A 23,207-nucleotide genomic window follows, 5' to 3' on the forward strand; every position below is an offset into this window, starting at 1 on the left:
CAAAAAATGTCCAGGACCAGATGGATTCACAGCCAAATTCTACCAGAGGTACAAGGAGGAGCTGGTACCATTCCTTCTGAAACTATTCCAATCAATAGAAAAAGAGGGAATCCTCCCTAACTCATTTTACGAGGCCAACATCATCCTGATACCAAAGCCTGACAGAGATACAACAAAAAAAGAGAATTTTAGACCAATATCCCTGATGAACACCGATGCAAAAATCCTCAATAAAACACTGGCAAACCGAATCCAGCAGCACATCAAAAAGCTTATCCACAATGATCAAGCGGGCTTCATCCCTGGAATGCAAGGCTGCTTCAATATACGGAAATCAATAAACGTAATCCAGCATATAAACAGATCTAAAGACAAAAACCACATGGTTATCTCAATAGATGCAGAAAAGGCTTTTGACAAAATTCAACAGCCCTTCATGCTAAAAACTCTCAGTAAATTCAGTATTGATGGAACGTATCTCAAAATAATAAGAGCTATTTATGGCAAACCCACAGCCAATATCATACTGAATGGGCAAAAAATGGAAGCATTCCCTTTGAAAACTGGCACAAGATAGGGATGCCCTCTCTCACCACTCCTATTCAACATAGTGTTGGAAGTTCTGGCTAGGGCAATCAGGCAAGAGAAAGAAATCAAGGGTATTCAGTTAGGAAAAGAAGAAGTCAAATTGATTCAACATAGTGTTGGAAGTTCTGGCTAGGGCAATCAGGCAAGAGAAAGAAATCAAGGGTATTCAGTTAGGAAAAGAAGAAGTCAAATTGTCCCTGTTTGCAGATGACATGATTGTACATTTAGAAAACCCCTCTCAGCCCAAAATCTCCTTAAGCTGATAAGCAACTTCAGCAAAGTCTCAGGATCCAAAATCAAGGTGCAAAAATCACAAGCATTCTTATACACCAGTAACAGACAAACAGAGAGCCAAATCATGAATGAACTCTCATTCACAATAGCTTCAAAGAGAATAAAATACCTAGGAATCCAGCTTACAAGGGATGTAAAGGACCTCTTCAAGGAGAACTACAAACCACTACTCAGTGAAATAAAAGAGGACACAAACAAATGGAAGAATATACCATGCTCATGGATAGGAAGAATCAATATCGTGAAAATGGCCATACTGCCCAAGGTAATTTATAGATTCAATGCCATCCCCATTAAGCTACCAATGACTTTCTTCACAGAATTGGAAAAAACTGCTTTAAAGTTCGTATGGAACCAAAAAAGACCCCACATTGCCAAGACAATCCTAAGCCAAAAGAACAAAGCTGAAGGCATCACGCTACCTGACTTCAAACTATACTACAAGGCTACAGTAATCAAAACAGCATGGTACTGGTACCAAAACAGAGGTATAGACCAATAGAACAGAACAGAGCCCTCAGAAATAATACCACACATTGACAGCCATCTGATCTTTGACAAACCTGACAAAAACAAGAAATGGGGAAAGGATTCCCTATTTAATAAATGGTGTTGGGAAAATTGGCTAGCCATAAGTAGAAAGCTGAAACTCGACCCTTTCCTTACTCCTTATACGAAAATTAATTCAAGATGTATTAGAGACTTAAATGTTAGACCTAAAACCATAAAAACCCTGGAAGAATACCTAGGGAATACCATTCAGGACATAGGCATGGGCAAGGACTTCATGTCTAAAACACCCAAAGCAATGGCAACAAAAGCCAAAATTGACAAATGGAATCTAATTAAATGAAAGAGCTTCTGCACAGCAAAAGAAGCTACCATCAGAGTGAACAGGCAACCTACAGAATGGGAGAACATTTTTGCAATCTACTCATCTGACAAAGGGCTAATATCCAGAACCTATAAAGAACTCAATCAAATTTACAAGAAAAAAACAAACAACCCCATCAAAAAGTGGGCAAAGGATATGAACAGACACTTCTCAAAAGAAGACATTCATACAGCCAACAGACACATGAAAAAATGCTCATCATCACTCGCCATCAGAGAAATGCAAATCAAAACCACAATGAGATACCATCTCACACCAGTTAGAATGGTAATCATTAAAAAATCAGGAAACAACAGGTGCTGGAGAGGATGTGGAGAAATAGGAACACTTTTACACTGTTGGTGGGACTGTAAACTAGTTCAACCATTGTGGAAAACGGTGTGGTGATTCCTCAAGGATCTAGAGCTAGAAATACCATTTGACCCAGCCATCCCACTAATGGGGATATACCCAAAGGATTATAAGTCATGCTACTATAAAGACACAGGCGTATGTATGTTTTTTGCAGCACTATTCACAATAGCAAAGACTTGGAATCAACCCAAATGTCCATCAGTGACAGACTGGATTAAGAAAATGTGGCACATATACACCACGGAATACTATGCAGCCATAAAAAAGGAGAGTTCATGTTCTTTGTAGGGACATGGATGCAGCTGGAAACCATCATTCTCAGCAAACTATCACATGAACAGAAAACCAAATACCACATGTTCTCACTCATAGGTGGGAATTGAACAATGAGATCACTTGGAAACAGGAAGGGGAGCATTACACACCGGGTCCTATTGTGGGGAGGGGGTATGCATTAGGAGATATACCTAATGTAAATGACGAGTTAATGAGTGCAGCACACCAACATGGCACATGTATACATATGTAACAAACCTGCATGTTATGCACATGTACCCCAGAACTTAAAGTGTAATAAAAAATAAAGAACCAAAACTATAAAATTACCAGGAGAAAATGTAGGAAAATAGTTCTAAGACATTGATTATGTAATTATTTTTTGGATATAACCTCAAATGCATAGGAAACATAAGCAAAAATAAACAAATGGGATTACACCAAGCTAAAAAGCTTCTACACAGCAAAAGAAGCAATCAACAAAGTGAAGAGACAACCCACAGAATACAAGAAAATATTTCCAAACTATCCATATGACAAGGGACTGACAATCAGAATATATAAAGAGCTCAAATAACTCAATAGGAAAAAACTCCACAAATTATATGATTTAAAAAATGGGCAAAAGATCTGAATAGACATTTCTCAAAATAAAACATACAAATGGCCAACAGGTGCATGAAAAAATGTTCAACATCACTAATTATGAGAGAGATGCAAATCAAAATTAAGAGATACAATCTATATCCAGTTAAAATGGCCTTTATCAAAAAGACAGGGAACAGCCAATGCTGGCGAGGCTGTGGAGAAAAGGAAAGCCTCACACACTATAGGTGGGAATGTAAATTAGTACAGCTACTTTAAAAAAATTGTGTGGAGATTCCTCAAAAAAAAAAAAAAAAAAAAAAACTAAAAACAGAACTAGTATATAACTCAGCAATTCTACTACTGAGTGAATAACCAAAAGAATGGAAATCAACAGTTCAAAATGCTATCTGCATTCCCATGTTTATTGTAGCTCTATTCACAATAGCCAAAATATAGAACCAATGGAAGTGTCCATGAATAGATGAATAAATAAAGAAAATGGTGGGATACATACACAATGTAAAACATAGGCTATAAAAATAATGCAATCCCATCACTCATAGCAACATGGATGGAACTGGAAGTCATTATGGTAAATGAAATAGGCTAAGCACAGAAAGATAAATATCACATGTTCTTACTCATATGTGGAAGGTAAAAAAGTGGATTCACGAAGATACAGAGTAGGTGGGTTACCAGAGGCCAGAATGTGTAACGGGAGGAGAGGGTAAAGAGATGTTGATTAATAGGTACAAATATCCAGTTTGAAAGAAGAAGTAAGACCAAGTGTTTGACACTTGGTCATCAGTAGGATGACCAGAGTTTAAAATAACCTATTGTATATTTCAGAAATAGCTAGAAGAATAAATTCAAATGTTTTAGAATAAAGACAAATGTGTAAAATGATGGATATCTTAATTATACTGATAATTAAGATATAAGATAATTATACTGATAATTAAGATAATTTTACGAATTATATGAATGTATTAATTATCATTTATACCCCCACAACAGGTACAACTATTGCCAATAAAAATAAAATTAAAATAAATAAATAAAACAATTATATTTCATATGCTGAAAGCTCTAATGGATAAAGTAGACTGCATGTAAGAACAGATTGGCAGTGTAGGCAAAGAGATAAAAATTCTAAGAATCAAAAAGAAGTACTAGAGATCAAAAATACTGCAACAGAAATGAAGAATGCTTTTGATGGGCCCGTTAATAGACTAATCATGGCTGAGATGAGAAAATACCTCTGAGCTTGAGGATATCTCAATAGAAACATCTAAAACTAAAGAGTCAAAAAAAAAAAAAAAAGGTTGCTCTTTCCCTGCCGCCACGGAGTCGCGTGGAGGTGGAGGCTCGCGTGCGTTCAAGATGCTGCTTCACCCGTAACCCACCGCCATGGCCGAGGAAGGCATTGCTGCTGGAGGTGTAAAGGACCTTAACACTGCTTTACAAGAGGTGCTGAAGACCGCCCTCATCCACGATGGCCTAGCACGTGGAATTCCCGAAGCTAACAAAGCCTTAGACAAGCACCAAGCCCATCTTTGTGTGCTTGCATCCAACTGTGATGAGCCTATGTATGTCAAGTTGGTGGAGGCCCTTTGTGCTGAACACCAAATCAACCTAATTAAGGTTGATGACAACAAGAAACTAGGAGAATGGGTAGGCCTCTGTAAAATTGACAGAGAGGGGAAACCCCATAAAGTGGTTGGTTGCAGTTGTGTAGTAGTTAAGGACTATGGAAAGGAGTCTCAGGCCAAGGATGTTATCGAAGAGTACTTCAAATGCAAGAAATGAATAAATATCTGGCTCACACACCCCAAAAAAAAAGGTTGAAAAAACAGAACAGAATATCCAAGAACTGTGGGACAACTAAAAAAATGTATAACATACATGTAATGAGGATACCAAGAGGACAAAAAAGAATGGAATAGAAGAAATACTTGAAGCAATAACAGCTGATAATTTTCCAAAATTAATGTCTTACAACAAATCACAGATCAAGCAACCCCTGCCACAAAAAAATCAGGACAAATGCCAAAAATTTATACCTAGACATAATAACTTTCAAACTACAGAAAGTCAAAGATAAAGAACAAATTTGGAAAGAAGCCACAGAGAGAAAATACCATATCTATAGAGGCACAAAGATAAAAATTATACTGGACTTCTCTTCAGCAATCCATGCAAGTGAAAAGAGTGAGGAGTGAAATATTTAATCCTTTGAAATTATCTTGCAAAAGTGGAAATGAAGACTCTCAGACAAGCAAAAATTGAGAGTATATATCACCAGTAGACCTGCCTTTGAAATAAATGTCAGAAGAGATTCTTCAGAGAAAATGAAAATCACAAAGGTCATCAAATGTTATTTATATAAAAAGAATAGTATTAGAGAAGGAATTAAGTGAAAGTAAACCAAACATTTTTATTTTTCTTATTCTTAATTGATGTTACAGATAATTGTTTGCTGAGATGGGTTCACCAGGCACGAAACTGGTTCAACATTAGAAAATTAGCTGATGTACTTCATCTCGCATCAATAAACTAAGGAAGAAAAATTGCATTATCATATCAATAGATACATAAAAAGCATTTAATATTAAAAAGCCAACACTCGGGCCGGGCGCAGTGTCTCACGCCTGAAATCCCAGAACTTTGGGAGGCCGAGACGGGCAGATCACGAGGTCAGGAGATAGAGACCATCCTGGCTAACATGGTGAAACCCCATCTCTACTAAAAATACAAAAAAATTAGCCGGGTATGGTGGCGGGCACCTGTAGTCCCAGCTACTCAGGAGGCTGAGGCAGAAGAATGGCGTGAACCCGGAAGGTGGAGCTTGCAGGAAGCCGAGATTGCGCCACTGCACTCCAGCATGGGCAACACAGCGAGGTTCCATCTCAACAACAACAAAAAAAAACAGCCAACACTTATTTGTGATTTAAAAGTAAACTAACAGCAAACTAGGAATAGAGGGAAAGTTTTTCATCTAACAAAATATCAAACAAAAAAACCTACAGCTGACATCATACTTAATGATGAGATATTAGACACTTTCCCACTAAAATAAGGAGCAATGCAAGGACGTCTTCTCTCACCACTCCTATTTCAATATCATACAGGAAGTTCTAACTAATACAATAAAATAAGAAAAAAAGGTATACTGATTGGGAAGGAAGAAATAAAACTGTCTTTGTTTATATATGACATAAACAGCAATTTAGAAAATCTAAAAAGACTTGAAGAACTCTTGGAACTAACAAGTGATTGTAGCATGGTTGCAATATACAAGGTTAATGCACAAAAGCCAATAATTTTCCTATACACCAGCAATGAACAAACAAAACTTGAAATTAAAGACATAATACTATTTACATTAGCCTCCCCTCCCCCCAAAAATGAAGTACTTGGTATAAATCTAACAAAATATATATAAGATCAATATGAGAAAAACTACAAAACACTGATGAAGGAAATAAAAAGGGACTAAATAAATGAAAACACATTACATGTGCATGGATAGAAAGACTCAATGGTGTCAAGATATCAGTTCTTACTAACTTGATCTATAGATGGAACACAGTCCCTGTCAAAATCCCAGCAAGGTGTTTTGTGGAAATCAACAAACTGATTCTAAAGTTTCTATGGAGGCACAAAAGATCAAGAATAGTCAAGTTACCATTAAAAGAAGAAGAACAAAGTCAGAAGACTAACACTACCCAACTTCAACTACTGTAAGTCTGTAGGAATCAAGGCAATATGATATAGGAGAAAGAATAATCAAATGGATCAATGAAACAAAATAAGGAGCCCAGAAACTGACAAACATAAATCTAGTCAATTGATCTCCGACAAAGGAGCAAAAGCAATACAGTAGAGAAAAGAAAGACTTCAACAATTGGTGCTAGCTGGACATCAAAATGCAGGAAAAAAAAAAGAATCTAGACACAAACCTATCACCCTTCAAAAAGTTAATCCAGAATGGGTCATAGGCCTAAATGTAAAATGCAAAGCTAAAAAACTCCTAGAAGATAACTCAGAAAAAAAAAAAAAAAAACTGGATGATTTTGGGTATTGCATAGACTTTTTAGATACAATACCAAAGGCACAATCTATGAAAGAAATAATTAAGAAGTTGGGCTTCATAAAATTAAAACCTTCTCTGTGAAAAGCACTGTCAAGAGAATAAAAAGATAAGCCACAGACTGGAAGAAAATATTTGCAAAAGACACATCAGATATGTGACTGTTATTCAAAATATGAAGAGAAAACTTAAAACTCAACAAGAAAACAAATAACTTTTAAAATGGGCAAAAAACTTTAAAAGGCCCCTCACCAAAAAAGACATATAGATGGAAAATAAGTATATGAACTATGCCTCACATATGTCATCAGTAAAATGCAAATTAAAACAGCAATGAAATACCACTACACACCTGTTCGAATGGCCAAAATCCAAAACACTGACAACAAAAAATGTTGGCTTGGATGTGGAGCAACAGGGACTCTCATTCACTGCTGGTGGGAATGCAAACTGGTACAACCACTTTCGAAGATGTTTTGTCAGTTTCTAACAAAACTAAGCATACTCTTACGATATGATATAGCAACCACAATCCTTGGTATTTACTCAAAATAGGTGAAAATTTATGTCCACACAAAAACCTGCAGAAGGATGTTTATAGCAGCTTTATTTGTAATTACCAAACTTGGAAGCAACCAAGATGTTCTTCAGTAGACGAGTGGATAAATAACTATGGTACATTCAGACAATGGAATATTATTTAGCACTAAAAAGAAATGAACTATCAAGCCACAGAAAAACATGGAGAAACGTTAAACGCATATTACTAAGTGAAAGAAACCAATCTGAAAAGGCTACATACTATATGATTCCAATAAAATGACATTCTGGAAAAGAAAAATCTAGGAAAACAGTAATAAGATCAGTGGTTGCCAAGCGTTAGTGGAGAGAGAAGGATGAACTAATGGAGCACAGAGAATTTTTAGAGTAATGAAAATACTCTCTGTATATTATAATGATGGATCTATAACATTACACATTTGTCAAAACCCATAGAATGTGAGGCACTAACAGTGAATCCTAATGTAAACTGGACTCTGGGTGATAATGATATGTCCTTGTAGGTCATCAGTTATAACAAACAGACCACTATGGTGTGTGATATTAAAATTGGAAAAGATTGTGCCTCTGTAAGATGAGTGTATATATGGAAAATCTCTGTACTTTCTACTTTCCAAAGTTTCTGTGAACCTGAAGCTCCTTTAAAAAATAAAGTCTATTTTTAAAAGTAGATAAATACAACAATAGTTTTTTATGATCCCTGTATATTCACAGACACAGGAATTACAACATAATTATCTTTCCTTTGAGAACCAGGTTAATGTATTTATCAGAAAATTTAACACTCTCTGAAAATTACCCAATTATAACAATATATATTTAGGTCATTAGCAATTTAATTCTACTCAAAATGTCTTCTGTAACTAATTATGGCTGCTGAATTTAATGACTTAATTCAGCTCTCAACTGAAGCTAGATGCAACAGAGTCTGGCACATGGTAGTGACCCAAAAAATGTCGGTAAATTAATGAATGATGCAAAAAAGTGTCCAAGAAATGTGATTCAGGGAAACATACGGTTACTTACTCCATGTCCAGAACAAAGATGTTCAGAACAAACAAGTGCTAAAGCCTTAATTTTCCTTGATTCTACACATTCACGATTTATACAAATCTAAAGAACAACACATAAAAAAAAGTTTCCATGTCAGAGGGGTACAGTCATCATAACATTACAGCAAGTAATTATGTAATATAAAAGCATAGCCATTCAATGATACATTTTCCTCTAAGTACTGCTTTTGCTGCATTCCAGAAGGGTGTTTTTTGTTTGTTTTTTTGTTTGTTTGTTTGTTTATTTTGCAAGAAAAGACATTTGTGATTTACTTTCATTTTAAATTGATATTATTATTACGTTTCTTCATGTAGTTCTAAAGCAGAATAATTAAAACAATAACAAAAAGTCCAGTGTTTAAAATAATAAGAGAGTTTTAGCAAACATCTAAATAAGGATATTATATTGTCTGCTTAGGCTGACCTCACAAAGTACCATAGCTTTAAGTGGCTTCAACAACAGTGATTTATTTTCTGACAGTTCTAGAGGCTGGAAGTCCAAGATCCAGGTGTCTGCAGGGTTGGTTTCTCCTGAGGCCTCTCTTCTAGACTTGCCTTCTCCTTATGTCCTCACATGGCCTTTCCTCTACATGCACAAGCCCCTGCTGTCTCTTTGTGTATCCAAATCTATTTTTTATAAGGATGCAAGTCAGATTGGAACAAGGCTGCAGTTCCATTTAACCTTAACTACTTCTTCTTTTTTAAATTTTATTTCAATACATTTTGGGGAACAGGTGGTGTTTGGTTACATGAATAAGATTTTTAGTAGTGATTTCTGAGATTTTGGTGCAGCCATCATCCTAGCAGTGCACACTGTAACCAATGTATAGCCTTTCATTCCTTACTCCCTCCCACACTTCCCCCCAAGTCCCCAAAGTATTGTATCATTCTCATGCCTTTGCATCTTCAGAGATTAGCTCCCACTTATGAGTGAGAACATATGATGTTTTGTTTTCCATTCCTGAGTTACTTCACTTAGGATAATGGACTCCAACTCCATCCAGGTTGCTGTAAATGTCATTATTTTGTTCCTTTTTAAGGCTGAGTAGGATTCCATGGTATTTATATACCACATTTCTTAGCCACTGTGGGTTGTCTGTTTACTCTGCTGATTATTATTATTATTATTATTATTATTATTATTATTATTATTTTTGCTATGCAGAAGTTTTTTGTTTAATTAAGTCCTATCTATTTATCTTTGTTTTTATTGCATTTGCTTTTGGGTTCTTGTTCATGAACTCTTTACCTAAGACAATATCTAGAGGGTTTTTCCAATGTTATCTTCTAGAATTTTTATGGCTTCAGGTGTTACATTTAAGTCTTTGACCCATCTTGAGTTGATGTTTGTATAAGGTGAGAGATGAGGATCCAGTTTCATTTTTCTACATGTGGCTTGCCAGTTATCCCACTACCATTTGTTGAATAGGGTGTCCTTTCCCCACTTTATGTTTTTGTTTGCTTTGTCAAAGATCAGTTGACTGTAAGTACTTGGCTTTATTTCTGGGAGCTCTATTCTGTTCCATTCATCTATGTGTCTATTTTTATAGTGGTACCACTGCTGTTCTGGTGATTATAGCCTTGTAGCATAGTTTGAAGTCGGGTAATGTGATGCTTCCAGATTTGGTTTTGGGGTTTTCTTGTTTTGTTTTGTTTTGTTTTGTTTTGTTTTGTTTTGTTTTGTTTTTTGTTTTTTGTTTTGCTTAGTCTTGCTTTGCCCATGCAGCTCTTTTTTGGTTCCATATGAATTTGAGGATTGTTTTTTCCAGTTCTGTGAAGAATGATGATGGTATTTTGATGGGAATTATATTGAATTTATATATTCCTTTGACAGTATGGTCATTTTCACAATATTTATTCTACCCATCCATGAGCATGGTGTGTGTTTTCATTTGTTTGTGTCATCTATAATTTCTTTCAGCAGTGTTTCATAGTTTTCCTTTGTTAGGTATATTCCTAAGTATGTGGGGGGGGGGGGCGGTTGTTGCATCTACTGTAAAAGAGGTTGAATTCTTGATTTGATTCTCAGCTTGGTCACTGTTGGTGTATAGCAGTGCTACTGATTTGTGTACATTACTTTTGTATCCTGCAACTTTACTGATTCATTTATCAAATCTAGAAGCTTTTTAGATGAGTCTTTAGGGTTTTCAAGGTATATGATCATATCATTGGCAAGCAGTGACAGTTTGACTTCCTCATCATCAATTTGAATACTCTTTCTTTCTCTTGTTTGATTGCTCGGGCTAGGAATCTCCAGTACTATGTTGAATAGAAGTGATGAAAATGGGCATCCTTATCTTGTTCCTGTTCTCAGGGAAAATGCTTTCAACTTTTTCCTATTCAGTACAATGTTGCCTGTGGCTTTGTTGTATACGGCTTCTATTACCTTAAGGTATGTCCCTTCCATGCCAATTTTTCTGAGGGTTTTAATCATAAAGGGATGTTGGATTTTGTCAAATGCTTTTACTTTGTCTATTAAAATGATCACATGATTTTGGTTTTAAATTCTGCTATGTGTTGTATTACATTTATTTACTTGTATATGCTAAACTTGCATCACTAGTATGACACCAACTTGATCATGGTGGAATATCTTTTTGATATGCTGTTGTATTCAGTTAGCTAGTATTTAGTTGAGAAAACTTGCATTTTGTTTACCAGAGATACTGGTCTGTAGTTTTCCTTTTTTGTTCTTTCCTTTCCTGGTTTTGATATTAGGGTGATATTGGTTTCATAAAACAATTTAGGAAAAATTCCCTCTTTCTCTATCTTTTGAAATATTTTCAGTAGGATTGGTACCAGTTCTTTTTTTAATCTCTGACAGAATTCAGCTATGAATCCATCCAATTCTGGACTTTTTTTTTTTCATTGGTAATGGTTTTTATTACCATTTCAATCTCACTGCTTGTTATTAGTCTGTTCAGAGTTTCTATTTCTTCCTGATTTAATTTATGAGGGTTGTATATTTCCAGAAATTTATCTATCTCCCCTAGGTTATCTATTTTGTGTGCATAAAGGTGTTCACAGTGGCCTTCAATGATCTTTTGTGTTTCTATGGTATAGGTTGTAATATCTCCCATTTCATTTCTAATTGAGCTTATTTAGACCTTTCCCTTCTTTTCTTGGTTAATCTCACTAATGGTCCATCCATTTTGCCTATCTTTTCAAAGAACCAGCTTTTGTTTCATCTATTTTTCCTTTCATTGTTTCCATTTTATTTACTTCTGCTCTGATCTTTGTTACTTATTTTCTTCTGCTGGACTTGGGTTTGGTTTGTTCCTGTTTCTCTAATTCCTCAAGGTATGACTGTTATGGTTTGGCTGTGTTCCCAGCCAAATTTCATTCTGAACTCCCATATATTGTGAGAGGGAACGAGTGGGAGGTAATTGAATCATGGAGGCAGGTTTTTCCTGTGCTGTTCTTGTGAAAGGGAATAAATCTCATGAGATCTGATGGTTTTATAAAAGGGAGATTCACTGCATAAGCTCTCTTCTGTTGTCTGCCAATATGTACCTTTCACATTCCACCATGATTGTGAGGCTTTCCCAGCCACGTGGAACTGTAAGTCCATTAAACTTCTTCCTTTTGTAAATTGCCCAGTCTCAGGTATGTCTTTATCAGCAGCATGAAAAAAACTAATACAGTAAATTGGTACCAGTAGAGTGGGGTGCTGCTGAAAAGAAACCCAAAAACGTGAAAGTGACTTTGGAACTGGGTAACAGGCAGAGGTTGAAACAGTTTGGAGGGCTCAGAAGAAAACAGGAACACGTGGGAAAGTTTGGAACATCCTAGAGACTTGTCAGATGGTTTGGACCAAAATGCTGATAATGATATGAACAATACAATCCAGGCTGAGGTGGTCTCAGATGGAGATCAGGAACTTGTTGGGAACTGGAGCAAATGTGGCTCTTATTATGTTTTAGCAGAGACTGGCAGCCTTTTGCTCCTGCCCTACAGATCTGTGGAACTTTGAACTTAAGAGAGATGATTTAGAGTATCTGGTGGAAGAAATTTCTAAGCAGCAAAGCATTCAAGAGGTGACTTGGGTGCTAATAAAGGCATTCAGTTTTAACAATGAAACAGATCACAAAAGTTTGAAAAATTTGCAGCCTGATAACACAATAGAAAAGAAAATCCCATTTTCTGAAGAGAAATTCAAGCCAGCTACAGAAACTTACATGAGTAATGGGGACCCAAATGTTAATCACCGAGACAATGGGGAAATTGTCTCCAGGGCATGTCAGAGGCCTTGGTGGCAGCCTCTCCCATCACAGGTCTGGAGGTTTAGGAGGGAAAAAGTGACTTTGTGGGCCAGGCTCAGGGTCCCTCTGCTGTGTGCAGTCTAGGGACTTGGTGCCCTGCATCCAGCCACTCAAGCGGTGATTGAAAGGATCAAAGTACAGCTCAGGCTGTGGCTTCAGAGGGTGGAAGCCCAAGCCTTTGCAGCTTCCATGTGGTGTTGAGGCTGTGGATGCACAGAAGCCAAGAATCAAGATTTGGGAACCTCTGCCTAGATTTCAGAGGATGTATGAGTGTCCAGGCAGAAGTTTGCTGCAGGAGCAGGGCCCTCATGGAGAACCTCTGCCAGAGCAATGCAGAAGGGAAATGTGAGGTTGGAGCCCCGACACAGAGTCCCTACTGGAGCACTGCCTAGTGTAGTTGTGAGAAGAGGGCCACCATCCTACAGACCCCAGAATGGTAGATCCACCTACAGCTTGCACTGTTTGCCTGGAAAAGCTGCAGACATTCAGTGCCAGCCTGTGAAAGCAGCCAGGAGGCTATACCCTGCAAAGCCACAGAGGCAGAGCTGCTCAAGGCTGTGGGAATCTACCTCTTGCATCAGCATGACCTCCATGTGAGACATGGAGTCAAAGGAGATTGTTTTGGAGCTTTAAGATTTCACTGCCCTGCTGGATTTTGGACTTGCATGGGACCTGTAACCCCTTTGTTTTGGCCAATTTCTCCCATTTGGAAAGGCTGTATTTCCAATACCTATACCCCTGTTGTATCTAGGAAGTAACTAACTTGTTTCTGATTTTATAGGCTCATAGGTGGAAGGGACTTGCCTTGTCTTGGATAAGACTTTGGATTATAGACTTTTGAGTTAATGTTGAAATGAGTTAAGACTTTGGGGGACTGTTAGGAAGGCATGGTTGGTTTTGAAATGTGAGGACATGAGATTTGGGTTGAATTATATGATTAGGCTGTGTCCCCACCCAAATCTCATCTTGAATTCTCATGTGTTAGGAGGTAATTGAATCATGAGGGCAGATCTTTTCTGTGCTGTTCTCATGACAGTGAGTAAGTCTCACAAGATTTGATGGTTTTACAAAGGGGAGTTTCCCCACACAAGCACTCTTCTCCTGTCTGCCTCCATGTGAGACAAGCCTTTCGCCTTCTGCCATGACTGTGAGGCCTCCCCAGCCACGTGGAATTTTAAGTTCATTAAACCTCTTTCTTTTGTAAATTGCCCAGTTCAGGTATGTCTTTATGAGCAACATGAAAGCAGACTAATACAATGACCTTAGGTTGTCTATTTGTGCCCTTTCAGACCTTTTGATGTAGGCATTTAACGTTATACATTTTCCTTTTAGCACTGCTTTTGCTGTATCCCAGAGGATTGGATGAGTTGTGTCACTATTATCCTTCAGTTCAAAGAAGTTTTTAGTTTCCATTGATTTCACTGTTGACCAAAAGATCATTCAGGAGCAGACTACTTAATTTCCATGTATTTGGATGGTTTTGAGGGTTTCTTTTGGAGTTATTTCCAATTTTATTCCACTGTGGCCTGAGAGAGTACTTGATATGATTTCAATTTTCTTAAGTTCATTGAAGCTTATTTTGTGGTCCATCATATGGTCAATCTTGGAATATGTTCCATGTGCTGATGAATAGAGATATATATTCTGCATTTTGGGGTACAATGTTCTATAAATATCTGTTAAGTCTATTTGTTCTAGGATATAGTTTAGGTACTGTGTTTGTTTGTTGACTTTCTGTCTTGATGACCTGTCCAATGTTGTCATGAGTATTGAAATCCCCCACTATTATTGTGTTGCCATCTATCTCATTTCTTAGGTCTATCAAGAATTGTTTTATAACTTTGGGAGCTCTAGTGTTGGGTGTATATGTATTTAGAATTGTGATTTTTTTTCCTGTTGGACTAGTCCCTTTATCATTATATAATGGCCCTCATCTTTTTTAAGAGTTTTTGCTTTAAAATCTGTTTTGTCTGATATAAGAATAGCTATTCCTGCTCACTTTACATGTCCATTTGCATGGAATATCTTTTTCCACCCCTTTACCTTAAGTTTCTGTGAATCCTTATGTGTTAGGTGAGTCTCTTAAAGATAGCAGATACCTGTTTGGTGAATTATTATCCATTCTGCCATTCTGAATCTTTTAAATGAAGAATTTAGGCCATTTATTTTCAATGTTAGTATTGAGATGTGAGGTACTATTGTATTTATCATGTTGGTTTTTGCCTGAATATCTTGTTTTTTCATTGTGTTATTGTTTTAGAGACCCTGTGAAATTTATGCTTTAAGGAGGTTCTATTTGGGCATATTTCAAGGTTTTGTTTCAAGACTTAGAACTCCTTTTAGCAGTTTTTGTAGTGCTAGCTTGGTAGTCGCAAATTTTCTCAGCTTTTGTTAGTCTGAAAAAGACTTTATCTTTCCCTCATTTATGAAGCTTAGCTTAACTGGACACAAAATTCTTGGCTCATAATTGTTTTGTTTAAAGAGACTAAAGATAGGATCCCAATCCCTTCTAGCTTGTAGAGTTTCTGCTGAGAAATCTGCTGTTAATCTGATAGGTTTTCCTTTATACGTTATCTGGTGCTTTTGCCTCATAGCTCTTAAGATTCTTTCCTTCATCTTTACTTTAGATAACCTGATGACCATGTGCCTAGATGATAAATTTTCCAGGTGTTCTTTGAACTTCTTGTATTTGGAAGTCTAGATCTCTAGCAAGGTCAGGGGAGTTCTCCTTGATTATTCCCTCAAATAAGTTTTCCAAACTTTTGGATTTCTCTTCTTCCTCAGGAATACAAATTATTCTTATGTTTGGTTATTTAACATAATCCCAAACTTCTTGGAGGCTTTGTTCATTTTTTTATTCTTTTTTGTTTTTGTCTTTGTCAGATTGGGTTCATTCCAAAGCCTTGACTTAAAGCTCTTAAATTCTTCTACTTGTTCAATTCTATTGTTGAAACTTTCCAGTGTATTTTGCATTTCTCTAAGTGTGTCTTTTATTTCCAGAAGTTGTGATTTTTTTAATTTATGATGTATATTTCTCTGGAGATTTTTTGTCCATATTCTGTACTTTAAAAAATTTCTTTACGTAGTTTTTCACCTTTCTCTGCTGCCTCCTTGAGTAGCTTAATAATCAAATTTCTGAATTTCTTTTCTGGCAGTCCAGAAATTTCTCCTTGGTTTGGATCCATTGCTGGTAAGCTAGTGTGATCTTTTAAGAGTGTTATAGAACCATGTTTTTGTCATATTACCAGAATCGTTTTTCTGGTTCCTTCTCATTTGGGTAGACTATGTTAGAGGAAAGATCTGGGAATCAAGGACTGCTGTTCAGACTCTTTTGTCCCACAGGGTAATCCCTTGATGTTGTGCTCTACCCCTTCCCTTAGGGATGGGGCTTTCTGAGAGCCAGACTGCAGTGATTGTTACTGCTCTTCTGGGTCTACCCACCCAGTGGAGGTAGTGGACTTTGGATTGGTACTTGGGAATGTTTGCAAAGAATCCTGTGATGTGGTCCATCTTTAGGTCTCTCAGCCATTGATACCAGCACCTGCTCTGGTGGAAGTAGCAGGGGAGTGAAGTGGACTCTGTGAGAGTCCTTGGTTATAGTCTTGTTTAGTGCAACTGGTTTTCTCCAAGGTTGGTTATGCTAGCAATGAAGTTGTTATGTGGACAGACTCGGGACCTCTGGTTAGCCAGAATGTTCCAGGCAGTGGAATTAGCTGTTGTTTTTTCCTTCCTTGGAGCAGGGTTGCTCTGTTATGAATTGCTGTAATGGCTTGAGTTGGCTGGCCTCCAGCCAAGAGATAGCAATTTCAAGAGAGCATCAGCTGTAGTAGTATAGGGGGGATACAAGCTTGCCCTAAGGTCACCCAGGTAAGTATTCAAGTTTTTCAGGTGATGACCAGGGCCATAGAGCTCCCATGAGTTACTGTCATTTTTGTCTTCGGCTACCAGGGCAGGTAGAGAAAGACCATCAGGTGAGGGCAGGGTTGGGCATGTCCAAGCTCAAACTCTCCTAGAGTAGGGCTTGTAATGGCCGTTGTGGTAGATTGGGGGAGGTGGTTCTCAGGCCAATGGAGTTACCTTCCAAGGGGGATCATGGCTGCCTCTGCTGCATCATACAGGTCACCAGGGAAGTGGGGGGAAGTTGGCAGTGACAGGTCTCACCCAGTTCCCATGCAGCCAGTAAGGCCAGTGTCACTCCCACCATGCTCCCCAAATAGCCAACAGAGCCCAATGTATATCCAGTCTCTGGATGTTCTGTTCTACTTCCAATGCCTAGGCAGGAACCTTTGCTGTGTTATTCCCACTAAATGAGATGTTAAAGTAAATTTATTTGCTCTGTCTTCTCCAGATTGGTTTCAAAGATGACAAATTATAATGATAACAATCGACAATAATAGCCAAACTATATTTAGTTATTACTATGTTCTGGGCATTGTGTTAAGCACTTATGCTATTATTTAATCTTCACAATACTCTGTAGGGTAAATGCTATTAGTATCCCTACTTTATGTACAGTTGAGATATCTCAGACTAGCTAGATAACTTGCAAAATGTTACACAATATTTGATTCTATCTAAGCAGCCTGATCTAACTTGTGCTGTTATTCATGGGGCCACAAAGAGATATATGTTACTAAGTGAGATTTCTTCTTTCTTCTCCCAGAAGAAAAGCAAGTTCCCATGCTATGAGGTTCTTAACTACAATATATTCCCAAGACTCTCTCCCAAGGAAAGCTCCAAATATTTGGAGTTTCCTTGCTCAGAATACTGAAATTCTAATGGGGGTTCAGGGAGTGGGGGGAGGTGGGACCTTCCCATTTCCCTCTTACTATTTGGAGACTAAGATTATTCATTTTGCCTCCAAACATTTAAGATTACCTAATACTAGAAATAAATTAAAATTTGATACTTAAATAAAAAGATGAAAACAATGAATAAAACTATATTTTAAATAGATTTTAAATTATTTACCCTCCCAACATCACACTGAGAGCCATTTTTGACAGTCAGTGGATCTGGAACTGTTCGAGGCAATTTGTAGTCTACAGTTACACACACAGAATCTCGTACGAAAGCATAAATCACATCACCATTTTCTTGATGGAAAGGCTTTCGAGTAGGGTAGGTACAAACTAATCTTCCACATATAAGATTCCTGAAAACACAAAAAATATATATGGTTATTATACACTAGGAATTTATTAGGAATGCTTTGGATTTGCTTTCTGTGATGAAAAAAGAATGGTTTTCCACTTACGGCAATGTACCTACAGAAAACGTAATGTTTTCACGGTAACATTTAAAGTAAAAAAGTATAAATCCATTGATCCTAGCTTAATTTTCAAAGGTACTGTCAGAGGCATTTCAACAAGAATGACTCTATCTTGAATAGAGGCTAGGTAAAATAAAGCTAAGACCTACTGGGCTGCATTCCCAGGAGGTTACGGCATTCTTAGTCACAAGATGAGGCAGAAGTCGGCATAAGATATAGGTCATAAGCTGATAAAACAGCATGAGATAAAGAAGCCAGCCAAATTTTACCAAAACCAAGATGGCAACAAAAGTGACCTCTGGTCATCCTCATTGCTCATTTTACTCTAATTATAATGCATTCGCATGCTAAAAGATACTCCCACCAGCACCATGACAGTTTACAAATGCCACAGCAACATCAGGAAGTTATCCAATATGGTCTACAAAGGAGAGGAACCCTCAGTCCATGCTGCTGCTTTGCCTGTTGAGTAGTCATTCTTTTATACCTTTACTTTCTTAATAAATTTGCTTTCACTTTACTGTATGGATTTGCCCCAAATTCTCTCTTCCACAAGATCCAAGAACCCTCTCCTGGGATCCATATTCAGACCCCTTTCTGGTAACAATACTAGTGATCTGTTATTTACTGGGCAGATTATATATTTACTGTCAAATAATCAATTCACTACAGCATTTTATATCACCCCATAGAAGGAAAGAAAGATGAAAAAGTTGTAACCCCTACACTCAAGGACTTTACAGTCTAATATTCTTCTATGGCTTATGATACTAATATGATTCAAATTCCATTAAAAATGTTACAAGTGAAATAAATCATTACAGAGGTTTAAGATTCTCTTAAAAGCTCTATGAAGTTTTCCGTAACTGTGAGATTAGAGGACACATCCTAACCTCACAGTTAAGGAAAACTTCATAGAGGAAACACCAGTCTGAGTCAAAGCTCACAAATTAGTAAGCTTTCAACAGAAACAGTGAAGTATTTCTAAACAAAAGTAACAGCATAAGCAAGTCAAGGAAGCATAAAACTTCATGGTATATTTATGAGTCTACAAATTCCATGAGTGTATGACTATGATTTGCTAACTAGGATTTAGCCCAGTGTGTGGCGTATAGTAGGTTCCTAAGCGATGTTTTGTAAAAATAAACTCATGATCAAAATATCAAAAACCTGGCTCTTCAGATTCAGGAGGAATTGAACTGCATTTTATAGACACTGAGCAGTCTTCCTCATAGGCAAGTAACCAAGTGGATGGAAAGGAAAAATAAGCAGGAAAGTTTCAGTGGCTATTATGAATTTCAACTTTGGATTGGATTTAGAAACATAATGGGCATTCACGTATAAATGTTTAAAAACAAGATGAAATTTTAGCCTGCAGCACAAGAGAGGTGTCAGGGCTGGAGATTTTGACTTGAGATTCACTCCCATGCACATGTAATACTTTAAACCACTGGAATGAATGACATAAACTAAAGAGAAGGGGGCAATGTTTTTAAAAATCTAATAGAACATAAGAAAAGTATCATTTATATTTGTAGAGCATACCTCCATCCACAGAACACATATTTATTATTTCTATCCCTGCCACAGTTCCCAAATCTGTCTGCTTGAGATTGTATTTCTTCATAGCAGGCAAATGGAGCATTTCTTGAACCTGTTAAAGTTAGAAATACATTTGGATTAAAATGTTTATTGGTTTTTCATCTTCCTCCATTTCTTCATATAATGTTCCCTTTATCTCTCTATTAATATCTATTAATATCTAATTGAAACATTTTTCCTAGTGAGGCTGTAAGGAAAGAGTGAAAAGTAAAGTGAATGGCAATGCCCACTGTTATTGCTCCTTTTGCTTCATTTCCACAAAAAATAATATAGGTGGAGGGGAGATGTTATAGAAGTGTCAACTAGAAGAGGGCTCTGTGAAAGAAAGCAATAGAGAGATAAACCAAGAAAACTATACCATTCTTCTAGATTCTGAGTGTGAACTCATAAAAAACCAGGTCTATAACAAAATCAATAAAATTTCTTCAATGAGAAGAAACTTCATTGTATCTTCAGGTAGTCTAAATTGAAGGGACCAAAATTAGCAACCTATGTATTTATCTATTTTTTCCTTCATTATATCAGATTTTTTATTTCTCTGTAAAAAGTTAGAAAAGATTTGGCAGCTTAAAACAACACCCATTTATTGTCATGGATTCAGTAGATTAGTTCAGCAAGTCATATGGGTTTTCTCTGCATACTATGCTGAGATCAAAATACTGGCTGGGGTTGCAGTGTCATCTGCAGGTTTAAATCCCCTTCAAAGGTCACTGGTTGTTAGTAGTTCAGTTTTTTGCAGTTGTAGGTTTGCTAGCTGTCTGCTAGGGATTGCTCTTGGCTCTGAGAACTTCCTCACAGGTCCTAGTCACATGGCACTCTCAGAACACAGCAGCTTTCTTCCTCCAAACCCACAGGAGAATCTTTCTGACATTTCCTGTCTTTTAAGGGCTCACATGATTAGTTCAGGCGCACTCAGAGCGACCTCCCTTTTGATTAACTCAAAACTGACTGATAGTAGACCTTAACTACATCTTCAAAATTCCTTGACCTTTAGTATATAAGCTAATCACAGGATTGATATTCAATCATATATTCACTGGTTCTACCCCAACTCAAAGGGAGGGAATTATCCAAGTAGTGTCTACACCAGAAAAATTTTGGGAGTCACTTTAGGATTCCACCTAGCACAGTTACCGTCTCCAAAATGAACCTCTCTAAATCTAACTGCTTTATTGACAAAAGCAGATAATAATATATGTCAATGAATTGTTATGAGACTTAATATTATGGCTATTTAGTCACTATTAATTCACATCTAATCCCTCTCCATTCTCTTTCAAGATCAAGAAAGTTTCTCCTGTTTACCTGCACCTTCTATGATACACATTTTTTTTCTTTCTGCTATTCTTTTTTGGGGTTTTGTTTTCCCCTCATCTTATCTCTTTCCACCATTTTTGATATTGGTCCATTACAGGAGATTGTATAGATTCCATGAGGATAGGCAATACTAGTTCAGAGTATTCACAATGTTTAACCAGTTCGACTGTGAGATACCAGGTTAGGAATGCCAATGCAGGGCATGTTAAACACTGAGAGATTGTCTGGAGAAAGAAATTTGAAAATTCAGTTCAGTTTAGAAAGATAATGTAAAGAATATGTTTGGTCACAAAGCAGTCAGATGAATTCGGCTGAAAGTATAGTCTTCAACCAACTCAGTTTTATTAGTCTACATATGGCATCTAAAGTTACCAATAACCCCCTATCATTAATTTCTCCCTTAAACACTCTCCCCCATTAGTATTAAATCATCACTTTCTCTCAGACTTGTCTTGGTTTTCAAAAGTGAAATGAAAATACTAATAAAAAGGGCAGCACTTTGCAAATGTGAAGTCGTATGTTAAATATTCCCTATAATAGAGTATATTCACTAAGTTTAGTAAGCAATAGAATTTACTCTTCCATGGCCCAAATGGTGTAATTACATCCCCAGCACCACGTTATCGAATGCTTTGACGTGCAGTAATCTATTATCAAATGCTTTGATGTGCATTAAAATAGTGGATGCACTTTCATAGATAGTTGTGCATGGATGGCACCAGGGCAATAAATGTGGGTGTCTGAGATAAATGTGGTCTGAGAGAGTGCTTGACATAATTTCAGTTTTCTTAAATTTATTGAGACTCATTTTATGGCTTATCATTGGGTCTATCCTGGAGTATGTTCCATGCATTGTTGAATAGAATGTATATTCTGCAGCTGTTGGATGAAATGTTCTGTATATATCTGTTAAGTCCATTTTTCCAAGGTATAGTTTAAATTCATTGTTTCTTCGTTGACTTTCTGTCTCAATGACTGTCTAGTGCTGTGAGTGGAGTACTGAAGTCCCCCACTATTATTATGTTGCTGTCATTTCTTAGATCTATTAGTAATTGTTTTATAAATTTGGCAGCTCCAGTGATAGTTGCATATATGTTTAGGATTGTGATATTTTCCTATTGGACAAGTCCTTTTACCATTATATAATGTCCCTCTTTGTCTCTTTTAACTGCTATTGCTTTAAAGTAGGTTTTGTCTGACATAAGAATAGCTACCCCTGCTTGCTTTTGGTGTCCATTTGCATGAAATGCCTTTTTCCACCCCTTTATTTTAAGTATATGTGACTCCTTATGTGTTAGGTGAGTCTCCTAAAGCCAGCAAATAGTTTATTGATGAGGTTTTCTTTTTTTTTTTTTTTTTTATTATTATACTTTAAGTTCTAGGGTACATGTGCATAACGTGCAGGTTTGTTACATATGTATACTTATGCCATGTTGGTGTGCTGCACCCATCAACTCGTCAGCACCCATCAATTCATCTTTTATATCATGTATAACTCCCCAATGCAATCCCTCCCTCCTCCCCCCTCCCCCCTCCCTATGATAGGCCCCAGTGCATGATGTTCCCCTTCCCGAGTCCAAGTGATCTCATTGTTCAGTTCCCACCTATGAGTGAGAACATGCGGTGTTTGGTTTTCTGTTCTTGTGATAGTTTGCTAAGAATGATGGTTTCCAGCTGCATCCATGTCCCTACAAAGGACGCAAACTCATCCTTTTTTATGGCTGCATAGTATTCCATGGTGTATATGTGCCACATTTTCTTAATCCAGTCTGTCACAGATGGACATTTGGGTTGATTCCAAGTCTTTGCTATTGTGAATAGTGCCGCAATAAACATACGTGTACATGTGTCTTTGTAGTAGAATAATTTATAATCCTTTGGGTATATACCCAGTAGTGGGATGGCTGGGTCATATGGTACATCTAGTTCTAGATCCTTGAGGAATTGCCATACTGTTTTCCATAATGGTTGAACTAGTTTACAATCCCACCAACAGTGTAAAAGTGTTCCTATTTCTCCACATCCTCTCCAACACCTGTTGTTTCCTGACTTC

General features: G+C 37.1%; 1 protein-coding gene and 1 pseudogene across 3 annotated transcripts in view; one reads left to right on the forward strand and one right to left on the reverse strand.

Moving 5' to 3' along the window:
* Positions 1-23,207, reverse strand: part of LOC104679664 (disintegrin and metalloproteinase domain-containing protein 32) — a 175,420-nt gene that overhangs the window by 35,898 nt on the left and 116,315 nt on the right. For both annotated transcript variants that reach the window (XM_030937474.1, XM_030937475.1), the window contains 3 exons: positions 19,781-19,889; positions 17,935-18,118; positions 8,676-8,762 (listed from right to left, as the gene is read on the reverse strand). In XM_030937474.1, coding sequence (XP_030793334.1) covers positions 8,676-8,762; positions 17,935-18,118; positions 19,781-19,889 — 380 coding nt within the window. The remainder of the gene's footprint in view (positions 1-8,675; positions 8,763-17,934; positions 18,119-19,780; positions 19,890-23,207) is intronic.
* On the forward strand, positions 4,406-4,810 carry LOC104673764 (annotated as a pseudogene). Its single transcript, XR_749549.2, has one exon. The product of XR_749549.2 is annotated as a 40S ribosomal protein S12 pseudogene (transcript).

The sequence above is a fragment of the Rhinopithecus roxellana genome, chromosome 9 (genome assembly GCF_007565055.1).
Source record: "Rhinopithecus roxellana isolate Shanxi Qingling chromosome 9, ASM756505v1, whole genome shotgun sequence".
Classification (NCBI taxonomy): domain Eukaryota; kingdom Metazoa; phylum Chordata; class Mammalia; order Primates; family Cercopithecidae; genus Rhinopithecus; species Rhinopithecus roxellana.